At 39.3% G+C, this 13,663-nt stretch overlaps 1 protein-coding gene across 1 annotated transcript in view; it reads right to left on the bottom strand.

Annotated features, from left to right (window-relative positions):
- Positions 1 to 13,663, bottom strand: part of ITGA2 (integrin subunit alpha 2) — a 112,258-nt gene that overhangs the window by 29,510 nt on the left and 69,085 nt on the right. The window contains exons 10-16 of the mRNA XM_055086887.1: positions 12,410 to 12,486; positions 10,014 to 10,152; positions 8,974 to 9,119; positions 6,977 to 7,120; positions 4,515 to 4,718; positions 3,207 to 3,343; positions 1,441 to 1,580 (exon numbers count right to left, since the gene is read on the bottom strand). Coding sequence (XP_054942862.1) covers positions 1,441 to 1,580; positions 3,207 to 3,343; positions 4,515 to 4,718; positions 6,977 to 7,120; positions 8,974 to 9,119; positions 10,014 to 10,152; positions 12,410 to 12,486 — 987 coding nt within the window. The remainder of the gene's footprint in view (positions 1 to 1,440; positions 1,581 to 3,206; positions 3,344 to 4,514; positions 4,719 to 6,976; positions 7,121 to 8,973; positions 9,120 to 10,013; positions 10,153 to 12,409; positions 12,487 to 13,663) is intronic.

Genomic DNA, 13,663 nt, shown 5'->3' with positions numbered 1-13,663 from the left:
GAGGTGACCTACCAGTCATTTCTGCCAACTAATAGATTTTCCAAATTAATCTTTTATATTGAATGTTTTATTCCCCCGGATTCATTGAAATATCATTGACATATAACATTGTGTAAGTTTAAGGTATACAACATAGCGATTTCATATATTGCAAAATAATTACCACAATAAAGTGAGTTAACATACCCATCACTTCAAAAAGTTACAATTTTTTTGTGTGGCGAGAACTTTTAAGCTCTCTCAGCAACTTTCAAATATACAATACAGTATTGTTAATGAAAATCACCATGCTCTACGTTCCATCTAGCCACTTCATGTTTATACAGTAATGGTTTTTGACTCAACTATCGCGTCTACTGAGATGGACGTGCTACAAGGCAGGTCTGTGAGATGTGCTACTCAGAGTTGGGTCAGTGTTTGAACACCTGAAAAGAAAAATGCCAGATGAATATGCAAAGTAGGAAATATGGAAGGTGTGCCAAGATGTGAATCTAACTTTTTGTGTTCGTAAGCTACTTATTTCTTGGTATGAATCGTGACAAATAACCTGCCTCTATGTTTTTACCCTTTAAGCTAGTTTATTTGTTCACCACCTAATGAAATAGCTGTAGGAACTACGGGTTTCTAAATTTTAGAGCCAAAATCTGATGAAAGGGGATTAGGACTCATGAAACAGCAGCAAATGAAAGAAGGTAGTGTTGGATCAAGTGCTAAATCAATGGCTACGTATTGAGGGAACTGAGACAATTGGAGCAGGAGAGATGGAGGGGAGATGCAGTGGTTAGAAAGACATCAGAGAGTTTGTGGGACCTCAGCCAGGCCCTGGAAGATGACTGGACCCATCCAGGGAGAGACAACAACAGCTTCTGCTGACATCTGCACACAGTCTTCCCTATTCTCTCCTGCTGATAGGACATGCTTCAGACTTTCACTCACTTCTTTGGATTATTTAGAAAATGTAAAACACTGGGCACAAATGGTATATTGTTTTATACTTTCTCATTATTTCATGCTTATTAAATTTTTAAGAATAGGAATATTTGATCCTTGTACAGAACACACTCTATCGAGATCATGGCAAAGCCAACATACAGTGTACTCATTTAATACGGGCTTGAGTTCAGTGAAATCTGCGCGTGCCCATGGTTTTCAGTTAGGAAGGTGTGGGTAAGAGAGACTTAAAGGATAGATTGGGAGAGCCTATGATTATGTCATTGAAATTATGACCTTCAGCAGCAGAATGTTACATTCTAGAGATGACGGATGAAGGTCTAAACAAACCGAATTAACCATTCTCAGGCACCTCAAATATGTGGCAGTTCAAATATCTGCAAGACCCTTATTTCTTTTGGTTTCCAAATCCTAAGTATGGGTTACGTTCAGGACTAAAACTCTATAAGCAAACATATCTGTTGTATAGATTATTTCAGGTTTACTCACCCACTTGATTGTTTTGCTTAGCAGGTCTAAACTTGGCGCTGAAACAGAGTTTAAGGTTTATCTCAGCGTTCTTGTTGAGCAAAGTGATTTTTTCTGGTGTGAACGAAGCAACTACAGATACATCAGCAATACTCTGTGACCTGAAAGACATAAATGTTAAAAAAATTATTCTCAGGAAGTTACCCAGAAAAACCAGTCTTAGCACCTTATAGGAATGTGACCACAAAACGGCATTAACCTAGCTTAACTGATCCCCTCAATAAATTGATTTGACTCCATGTGTCTTGAGTTTTTAGAAGAATCAAATTCACCTTCAAAGAAAAAAGTTTGGGGGCTTCCCTGGTGGCGCAGTGGTTGCGCGTCCGCCTGCCGATGCAGGGGAACCGGGTTCGCGCCCCGGTCTGGGAGGATCCCACATGCCGCGGAGCGGCTGGGCCCGTGAGCCATGGCCGCTGAGCCTGCGCGTCCGGAGCCTGTGCTCCGCAACGGGAGAGGCCACAACAGAGGGAGGCCCGCATACCACAAAAAAAAAAAAAAAAAAAAAAAAAAGAAAAAAGTTTGGCCACCATGGACTATCTTAAAAGGGAATGTCATAATAGAGTAAGTATATAGCCTACCAAGCATGAGGCCAACCAAGGTGGCTACAGGGTGATGTTCACTAAAAGGTATGATTTCTTACAAAATTGTTTACAAATCATCCATATAATTATGTGTAATCATACCTTGTATTATTTTAATGCTACTTTTAACTGATTTTATTCAGTAAATATATTTTCTTTTTTTCAAAGTCTTAAATATTATCCTTGAGTTTTATTTTTTCCACATGAAGGTTTCATTAAAATGATGCACTAAGGGACTTCCCTGGCGGTCCGGTGGTTAAGACTCCGCACTTCCACTGCAGGGGGCACGGGTTCGATCCCTGGTTGGGGAACTAAGATCCCACATGCAGCAGCCACAGCGCAGCCAAAAAAAAAAAAACCAATGCTGCACTAAAAACAATGCATTTCATCCTTTAAAAGCACAAGTGAGATACTGTAAATAGTTTCATTGAACTCAATGTAATTTACTCAATAGGTAATTTTTTTTTTCTGTTCTTGATGTATTTGGACATTTAAAAAAGCACATTTTTCAGCAGACATGAATGGATAAATGAACTATATTTTCTTGGGGACTCTTGATCAAATTCTCTATTTCTTTTTGATTCCAGTCCTTCACCAGCCCAATATATTTATTTTTGTCCTTGACTCACATGGCCCTTGAATCCCTTATTGTTCCCCCCTGCTCTTCAACTCCTCCTGAGGTCAACGAGAGGTCAGCTAAACCTAAATAATGGCTTCTTGTTTATGACCAATAATTGTAAAAGATACCTTTTAACCACATGAGAAGTTGCACTTTACTCGTGCGGTCTCAGTGTTCAGTATTTTTAGAGCATTCTCATAAGAATTCTTTTCTGCAAGCTGAGGTAAGGCTATTTGGAAGATAATAATCAGAAATATCCTGAATACCATTTCAAGAGCTTTGTCTTTTCAATGTACTTTTTCTGCTCACTATATAGAGAAGAGAAACTTGATTCTAATGTTAAGCAAATATTTTTTTCCTTCCACCAGGAAAAACATATTCCTTCCTCTATGCAAACTATGACATATAAATGTCTTAGAGTCTTATATAACGCATGTGACATTTCAATAATACTGGCACAGCAATCTGCTCTACTTAGCAGCCCATTTGTTCGTTAGCTAATTTGTGTCTGGCTCTCAGTGACTCACCAGAGCTGAATGACCTGTCCAAAGGCACCAACAGACACATCAGTGATGGAATCCCCATTTAAATCTCCATAGCCATCCAGGGATCTCCCAAAGTACTGGAGGTGGCTCCTAAAGGCTCCATCAGACCCCAAGATTTTCTAAAAGAGCAAGTTTGAGATGAAATTATAGTCCATGACAACTGAAACAGAAAAAAGGCAGCATCTACATTGCCCTGGTATGTTTTTTTTTAATTTTATACTTTAGAATTATTTATTACAAGAATTAATAATCATACTTTTAAAATTTATTTACTTATTTTTAACAACTTTATTGGAGTATAATTGCTTTACAATGTTGTGTTAGTTTGTGCTTTATAACAAAGTGAATCAGCTATACGTATCCATATATCCCCATATCCCTTCCCTCTTGCGTCTCCCTCCTACCCTCCCTATCCCACCCCTCTAGGTGGTCACAAAGCACCGAGCTGATCTCCCTGTGATATGCGGCTATCTGTTTTACATTTGGTAGTATAACATAAGTACATGCCACTCTCTCACTTCATTCCAGCTTACCCTTCCCCCTTCCCATGTCCTCAAGTCCATTCTCTACTTCTGTGTCTTTATTCCTGTCCTGCCCCTAGGTTCTTCAGAACCATTTTTTTTTAGATTCCATATATATGTGTTAGCATACGGTATTTGGTATGTTCTTTATATGGCCGTTTCCCAGGTTGCTTTATTCTCCACAGAATTCCATTGATTTTTCAATCACATCTTATCTGATCTGATTATCATTCTTTGCAGCCACATTTTCATCAAAGAAATAGCATGAATCTCTCACATAAAATAACAAAGCAGTGACAGATCAGTGGACTGGGAAGGAGTTGATGCAAGTTTGGGTCCTGATTCTTCTCCTAGCTCATTTCCTTCAGGTGTTTATTCAAAAGCTGCCTTCTCAGTGAGGCTTTCTTGGTCACCCACTCAAATACCTGATATCTCCCAGCCCTGAAAATTTATTCCCTATATTAGTTTTTTAAAAATTCCTTATCATTTATTATTATCTGGATTATTTTATCTTATTTATCTCATTTTTCCCCTGTCTCCTCCACAAGAATGGAAGATCCACAAAGAGCACAATTTTGTCTGTCCGGTACTTTACAGCATTCCCAGAGACTTATCAGCGCTTGACACACAGTAGAGGTTCACCAAGCATCTGATGAATGAGTGAATGAAGTTATAAAACAAGAGGGGTGGATTGGATGGTCCGTATGATACTCTCTAGCTCTAAAGGAATGATACTCACATGTAAATAATCACCACGAAACTGGATTACCTGGGAATACCTCAGGCGAATGGTGCCCTCATGACCATTGTAGATGTACACAGCTCCAGAGTTCTGATTTTCCAAAGGTGAACCAACGATCACATCATTAAAGCCATCCATATTGATGTCTGAAAGAGCTGCAATCGCTGAACCAAACCGAGCATTTTCAACACCCTCGGGGCCTTCCAGAAATTGGTGCCAATTCAAAACGCCCTTGCAAAGGGGAAAGGGGACAATTAAAGCAAACCTTACGTTAACATATACACACGACTATATATAAAATAGATAACCAACAAGGACCTACTGTATGGCACAGGGAATTATACTCAATATTTTGTAATAACCTAAAAGGGAAAAACATCTGAAAAAGAATATATCTATATCCGTTTATATATGTATAGCTGAATCACTGTGCTGAACTGAAACTAACATGATATTGTAAATCAACTATACTTCAATTAAAAAGAGAAAAACTTACAATTTTTATAATTAAAATTCACAGCAAATGATGCCCAAACCAATTTGCAAATTGTTAAAAATGGATAAGATTTTAAACCTAGAATTCAAAATTCTCTATTTATGATGAGACATAACAAAAGATTTTTTTAGCAAGTAAGGTCATAGGCAATCAATCTGCTCATAAACCAAGGTGAAAGGAAGCGATTCTCTTTACTGTGGCTGCACAACCTACATAAAAGTGTCCATTTCTTTGTCTTTTTTTCCCCCTTAATATTAGAATGCTCACTCAGCTGTTTCCAAATTTTTTTATTTAAAAATTTTCTGGTAAAAATCTACTAATCTCTTCAATAAAATTAAGGTAGAGACAAAATAAAACAATATCTTAATTTAGTCCTTTATTTAAAAACTACTGAACAACAGTGGCATAATTATAATGGCACAGAAAGTGAAAAATGAGATTGTTAATATCCCATTATAAGAAACACTGAATAATCCTGCCAAAGAAAAGACATTTTCTTGTGAAAGACAGTCGTGTGTTTTTTTTTTCTTCAGATTTTGAAATCAAGAATGGAAATATTTCATGACTTCATAAGAAAGCAATGCTTCTCACTCATGAAACTGGGCCAGTGTTGATTCCTTCTCCTCTATAATAACCTTATGGAAATCAATTTGTTGCTGAGTCTGGTAAAATACTGGAAGATCTTCTCACCTTCAACAATTAATGATAATTCAGACTGACTAGCAAGAAACATTTAAGAAACTGGGGATTTGTTAAATTTCCAAACTAGTAGATATGCTCTTCCCTTATTAAATACTCAATTGCACATTCTTTATATGCTTTAAAATTGTTTTAACTGCTTCTGATAAAGGGCTAACTCTTACATTAATTTAAATAAATAAGGTAGGACAAAATGTCACAACAGATAAATATAATATTTACTATATTAATATTAGCTTCTCTTTTTCCATCCTTTCTGTATCTGGTCATCTAATTTTCTATGTCAACCTGTGCCCTTAATTTTGGTTTCACTACGTTCTCTATACTTATGTGCGTGGATTTAGAGAGTTCAGTCTGCAAGTTGGAAAAACTGGGCTTTTCCACATTAAAGTGTGCTTAGTTTTATGTGCAAGAACTGGAATTTCCAAGACTTGGATATATACCTAAATGTTACACTAAGCAATGGAATTTCCTGACAAACTACTGTAGAAAGCATCCAGGAATATATGGAGGTTTCTAAAGTGCCTGGTAAAATTTGTACTTACCACTGTAAAATATTAACAAGGTAGCTTTGCCCTGTTATTGTTATACCTTTATAGCAAAGAAGAATAATTGAATGAGATACTTGGGAAATACACAGATGTTTGTGTGTGTGTGTGTGTGTGTGTATGTATGTATTTCAAAAAACAATGTGCATTTATAATGACTTTATTTGTAAAGAGAATATGTATTCAAAGACCTCGTGGAAAACGGCAGGGCACTATACGTTAAGCTCTAATTTATGCTTGTCAATGTGATTTTTAAAACTATAACTTAATGGTGACATCCTCAAAATGATGAAATATAAACCATACTCTAGGACTTCCCTGGTGGCTCAGCGATTAAGAATCCACCTGCCAACGCAGGGGCACAGGTTCGATCCCTGGCCCGGGAAGATCCCACATGCCTCAGAGCAACCAAGCCCGTGCGCCACAACTACTGAGCCCACATGCTGCAACTACTGAAGCCCACACGCCTAGAGCCCACGCTCTGCAACTAGAGAAGCCACCGCAATGAGAAGCCCGTGCACCGCAACGGAGAGTAGCCCCTGCTCGCCGCAACTAGAGAAAGTCCGTGAGCAACAACCAACGCAGCCAAAAATAAATAAATTTATAAAGAAATAAACCATATTCTATATGAAAATTATCATTCAATAATAAATCTTCTTAATTCTGCAAAAATGCAGATTAACTTTTATTTACCAATACTAAAGCACATCAAACGAAGTCACTTTAATAATTTTTTTTTTTTTTACCTTTGTGATAATAAACAGGTAGACTCTTCCTTCCTCTTTCTTTAGGTCATTCATGTACATTGGCGCACCTACCAAGAGCACATCTGTAATGGTGTCTTTGTCCACATCGACTGCACACAACACACTACCAAAATAGGAGCCAATCTGGAGTAATAAAGCATATCAACCTTAGGATTCCTATACTCCTAGTATTAAGCTGAACTTCTGTTTACTCATTCAACAAGCAAAAATTGAGCATTCGTTGCCTGTAAGGTGCTAGGTACCTAAAGATGGATAACATAGCCCCTTCTCTCCGGTTGTATCACAAACTAACATTTGGTTCTTAGACCTTAGGGTGCACAAAAATCACCAAAAAAGTATCTGTAAAATAGAGATTCCTGAGACCCATTTCCAGAGATTCTGATACCATGCCCATGGAGTGATCAAGAAAACAGTATTTGAAGTAAGCACTCCGGGTGCTTCTGATGCTGGTGGGTAAAAGACCACATTTAAGAAACACTAAGGGCTTCCCTGATGGCGCAGTGGTTGAGAGTCCGCCTGCCGATGCAGGGGACGCAGGTTCGTGCCCCGGTCCGGGAAGATCCCACACGCCGCGGAGCGGCTGGGCCCGTGAACCATGGCCGCTGAGCCTGCGCGTCCGGAGCCTGTGCTCCGCAACGGGAGAGGCCACAACAACGAGAGGCCCGCGTACCGCAAAAAAAAAAAAAAAAAAAAAAGAAAAGAAAAAAAAAAGAAACGCTTAGAAACTTTTTGAGATGTTGTACACAAAGGCAGCAGGGGAAGAGGGAAGTGAAACAAATAATTGTGCTTCCGTGGTAAAATATATTATAATAGAGGCAAGTAACAAATGCTGTGTGATCAGACTGCACAGGAGTCAGAAAGGCTTAGAAAGATTAAGTATTATTTGAATTGCATCTTAGAAGATGGCAAGGAATTTGCTAGGTGGAGTGGAGTGGGAAAGCACGAGTGATGTAAGTGTCCATGGCATGCTCTGGGACAGTAGAGTCGTTCCCAGATAGATTGGGCTGGAGAACTAGTTGCTGATAAAAGGAAATGAGAGGCTGGGAATCTGAATGATCATCTTTCCATCCAACCAAGGTTCAACGTATGCCTATGTGAATGCCTCCTGAGGATTCAGAAATGAATAAGAAATGATTCCTTCCATAACACTTGCATTACTTTCCTCAAAATAAAAGCACCCTTCTTTAAAATATTAAAGAGGAGGGAAAAGTATGTGACCATAGCTGGTTTGTGGTCAAGGAAGTCAAAGACTCAGATCTTCTTACTCCTGGAAAGTCCATAGAGACAGTGGATCGGATTTAATCCCAGAGAAGGGAAATCTGTGGATAGTCGGTTTCTCTGATTTAAGGAAGAAAATTTTCTGTTGGCTGTTAGAGTTCAGTGATGATCATTTCAAATACGTGCTAAGTCCATGAGTCAAAACTACTTGGCAAGGAAATAGGAATCTATCAGCTGGCCTTTGCTCTCGTGGGCCACGACTGGGGCGGCGTCACAGGTTCTGACCACCAAACCGTCACACGTCAGAAGAAAGTGGCAGAGAAGGGAGTTGTTTTACTTTTAGAAATGTCAAAGCCACAGGACACCTCGACAAGCCCAGATGTAGCAGCTCGGTCTTTATAATGCTATCCTGCTCCCTTCTTCTCCTTATTTCTCCTCCAGATCCTCGGCTCTTTGTAGGGGCTTGCCTACAAAGCACTGGTTAGGCACCTGTCATCACTGGGCTTTAATGACAGCTTCAACCCATGAAAGCTATGTGGCCTTAGAAAGGTAGTTAAACCCTCAGTAACCTGTCAAAAGGGGATGGTAGATCTCAGTACTGTTGTGAAGGTTTAAGGAACGAATATTCAAGGAAACACAGATCACAGAGCCAGCTACAGGATAGGCACTCGATAAATGTTAGTTTCCATTTCTACTAACTCCCCACCTGTCCGGTTGTCCCTGAAATTAATTTCATCTTCTTAAACAATGGAATTTACCTGGTCACCTCTGTGAGACTGAATAACTGTGATATTGCCACTCTCATTAACACTGTACAGCACTATCTGGCCGGTATAATTTGCCCGAGGAGCTCCAGCAACAAAGTGGACACTTGTTCCAGTAGAAATTGAAGCCACAGAGTAACCTAGGAGAGAAGGGGTCACAGAGTCGGTACCATTGACTATCCTGGCCAGACAGGCTTGTGACTTTAGCAGAGATGATCAGAGGTCCTCTTCGTTAGTGTGACGCACAGCTGCTGGTGCTACTGAGTGCATGTCCTCCTTTTTCTAAGATAACCTGCTTCTGCCCCTTGGCCACCAGCACCGCCCAGGGGAGGCGGGCCATCTCCCTGTAAAGCTGGCCCTAGATTCTGGGTTGTCCCCATGAGCCACTCATGAATCTGACACTCAACCAATATTTCTTGAATGAATAAACTAAATGAATTTAAAAGGTGGAAATTTGCACAGTGGAAAGAACATAAGCTTTGGAGTCAGACAGTCCCAGGTTCAAATTTTGGACTTGCCACTTACTAAGTTTTTTATCTTTAGGCAAGTAACTAACTTCTTTGGCTCTCCAAGGTAAAATGAGGATAATAATATTTCCTTCAAAGGGTAGTTGGAAGGATTAAATGTTACGTAGATAGAACAGCCGACTCAGGAGCTGTCCCATAGCAGGTGCTCGAAATTGGTGGCTGCTTATTACACGAACAAAAAGACTAGGAACTCCAAATGGATATAAGACTACCACTTACCGTATTGACTCTTAGGAACAATTTCTATTTTGGAGAAACACAAATCATGTCCCAGGAATAACAACTGCTGGAACAGCCAGAAGAGATTAATGAGTCAAATACACAGCGTTTCATTAAGTAGTTACGGGCTAAGGCCTGACTGGCAAAGAGGCAACAGAAATATGTGTAACAAATATAACAGTTAGAGGACAGCTCAAGCACTTGGCTGGACTGACCCTGAGATTCAACAAGACGCTAGTTTAAAGGATGGGATTTAAATTTGCTGAGCCAAGTGCTGCTAGGCCTTACCTAAATATGAACTGTGATTTCTGTCTTGCAGAATTTGGTCAAAAGCTTGTTTAGGAAAGATCAAATGTCCATGAGGTGTCTGCTGGACAACAGTCCCACTCCAGTCATAAGCTCCTACTGCACCCAGCATCAAAATATCCTAAAATAATTGAAAAATGAAAAGCACTGACATCACCTGTAAAGCATAAGAGTGTAGTGTGTGCCAAACACTGAAACAAATGGTCTAAATTTAAAGAAAAAAAAACTAAGCGTGATGAAGTAAAATGTACACGAATTGCTAAAAAGAAAAGAGACAACAGGCCAAAAATGGAAACACTTGTGCCAAGTCCACGTCACCAAACCCAGACTTAATACCGAACCTAATTGCAGTTTCAAACGCCCCCCTTCCAGGAATGTGATCTTAACTGGTCAGTTTGGAATTTCCTGGTCAGCACTAGTGAGGTAAGCCACCCGATAGAGCCCTTCTGTCCCCTACAGGAAGGTGACCTTGCCTGAACCAATACAACTGTTTCCCCTTCTGTCTGTAAAAAGCCTTCCATTTTCTACAGCTCCTTGGAGCTCCTTTCTGTTTGTTAGACGGGATGCTGCCTGATTCGTGAATCATTAAATAAAGCTGCTTAGATCTTCAAATTCACTCAGCTGAATTTTGTTTTTTTAACGGATTGTGTGTTGATATATCTCTGAATTGTTTTGATATATTTTGTGCCGGAAAGAAAGCCTTCCCACGGGCTGTTACCTTGGGCTTTGTTTAGTACAACACATTTTAAAGATAAATCTGTACCATAGCCATCTTCAAATTTCCATGCAAAGGCACATGTTTGCAAATGCCAAACAGTTGTGAGCCTTTAGAAAGGAGTCAGAAGTGAGCCTCCAGCCTCGCATATTCCTAAGAAGAGCTCAGGATATGAGGCATGCTCCAGAAACAGGAAGCGCTGCTGCCAGAGGAGGAGAGATGGGCGCTGCTACCCCAGACGTGATGTGCCGGCCCTCTTCTGACCTGGTCTATCTTCAACTTCTTTCTCTTTCTTCTTTACTCCTTCTCAAATGTTCCTCTAATCCTCTCTATCCTATCCCATCTATTTGAATATGGCACAGCTACAAAAGGAACCTGAAGCTGTGACACTCGATATGAGAAGAATGACTGACATTGGTCAGCACCAGTGGGGAAGGGCCAAAGAGGACAGGCCACTCAGGACTGACTCAAAACCCAATCTGAATATTCGATTCAGTCATCACAGAAGGTAGGGTTGGTCAGGATGGGACTTCTTATTTTTAAGTTTTTGATCTTCGATCTTAGAAAACATCAAAGATATGATTTGGGGGGTTTTTTGTTAATTTTTTTAAACTTAGTTTATCGAAGTATTTACAATGTGGAATTAATTTCTACTGTACAGCAAAGTGATTTGGTTATATATACATTCTTTTTCATTTTCTTTTCCATTATGGTTTATCAAGATATGATTTTGGAATGAAAAATACAAAGCCATTTAAAAAATAGCAAACAGGGAAATAATGTGTCCCATTTTGAGGATAAGAGACCATGAAATTTTGTGAATGACTGTCATAAATCCAGGACTGAATCTGGGTACAGGAAGGGGCTTCAGGGAGTGTACAAAACCTCAGGAAATGGTGTGAAAAATTCTCTCTGTGTGGGTTCACTTAGATTTTTTTCTGAGGGAAAGACCCATAACTTTAATCTCTAACAATTGGTGATCCAGAAAAGGTTAGCACCTTTTATTATAGAGAGAAATAAGGTGATCCTGGTCCTTTATTCTGTCAATCAAATCCTCTGAATTCATACTGTTGCCTGAGCATTTCCCAGTGTCACCTCTTTGCCTCTTTTACTATTATTACTACTGCACTCATATCCTGAGTAGAATTAGAATCAGAAGGCCTGCGAGATGGATGTTTCTAAGAAAGAATGGACTTCCCTGAGCTAAGAAGATGTCCCATCTCACTCTTTTCCTAACTCCTTACTTTTTCAACTATTTTTTTCTGTCTCTGCTCTTAGAAAAAAGATACGCCGGCAACTCAGAATTCAACGACAGTGATGACAAGAGTGTGTGTTTTTAACAAATTTTTCCGGTAGTTAATCGATATAAAGAAAATTCCTGCAGTGATAATGCCTTGAATTATTATAGTGCCTGTTCCCTGGAGCACTCAAAAGCTTTCTTGTATATTTTCATTTTTTCCCCATAAAAAACTCCCTGTGAAATAGGGAAGGGAAGGCATTATTAACCTCTGTTTTTCAGATGATAAGCCAGCAGAGCAAAGAAACTAAATGACTATGACTAGGAGTGAGGACTGCTGATCACTAGATGGCTGTTTCCCCCACTTTAGTATGGGGTTACTGCACCCAGAAGTATTAAGGCAAATGTTATCTGATATACACACACATTTTGAGGAGAGTAATCTGCGCTGAATCCCACTTGTGACATCTCCATTTGGAAGTTGTCTCCTCCTTGAACAGTACCTAGGAAACAGTTTCAAAAATCACATCACTGTTATCAGTCTTAAATAAAATTTTCAAACACATGTGCACGTGCACACACAAACACACACACACACAAACACACACACACACAAACACACACACACACAAAGTGTTCTGATGTCCACTCAAAAATATAGAGCTGGCAGATACTGAGAGGGAGGAATCTCTAAGGAAGTGTTCTAACAGATGTAGAAATCCACAATGCTTCTGAGGTAGTGTTTGAAGTTGGCATTAATCTTGATCATACATTAATGTATTTATTGGCATACTTATGAAATTTCTGATCTCAGAGAACACTCAGCATAGGGGATGAGGTAAGATGAAAACTGACACGATAATCTTTTAAAAATAAATTATCATTACTTGCTAAGAACCTAACTGAATTTTTAGCTTTTAAATATTTGTAGCAATAAATGCACATATATCTCAGATGCAGTTGGAGGAGCCAGGCAGTTGCTCTGTAGTGAAGACTGTGCTGAGAGATATTTGGATTAGGCTTCAGGAACTAGGACTCAAGACTGAGTAGGAATTTTACCAATTGGGAAGTTGGTCCAAGTTCTACATATGTGCTTGCCTCTGACACTAGCACCATAAGACTCAATTAGAACTCATTTTCCATACATGTGGCCAAAGTGGTTACATTTCACTAATCTTTGCAAAAAGGAAGCTAAATTTCTGGACTGCCACATTAATGTAGAGAAGAATAAAAGTTTTTAGATAGACCCTTCCAGTGGATAATCAGGAGATAAGGATCTGACTATAGGGATTAATACTTAATTTACACAATCCCCTTGGATCCAGATTCTGAATCAGTACTTGATCATAGTACGTGCTCAATAAAATATGAGAGTTATTTGGGTTAACCATCTGGAACCAGGATTTGGGTCACGTGAGACTTTTTACCAACTGGGAATTGTGCTCTAGTCCTCCTTATAGTGAGCTCTTAAACACATGATATTTCTATAGAGACTAGACTTTCCAAGGCCATAGAAGTAAATTATTGTAGATCTGGTAAGTAAAATGTTTCCTCAAAATCTGAAGTATTAAAAATCTTCACTGTATTTTTCTAATTTTAAAAGTATACGTGTTTGGGGCTTCCCTGGTGGCGCAGTTGTTGAGAGTCCGCCTGCCGATGCAGGGGACACGGGTTCGTGCC

This window comes from Physeter macrocephalus, chromosome 8 (genome assembly GCF_002837175.3).
Source record: "Physeter macrocephalus isolate SW-GA chromosome 8, ASM283717v5, whole genome shotgun sequence".
NCBI lineage: Eukaryota > Metazoa > Chordata > Mammalia > Artiodactyla > Physeteridae > Physeter > Physeter macrocephalus.
This window is presented reverse-complemented; position numbering and strand designations above follow the sequence as displayed.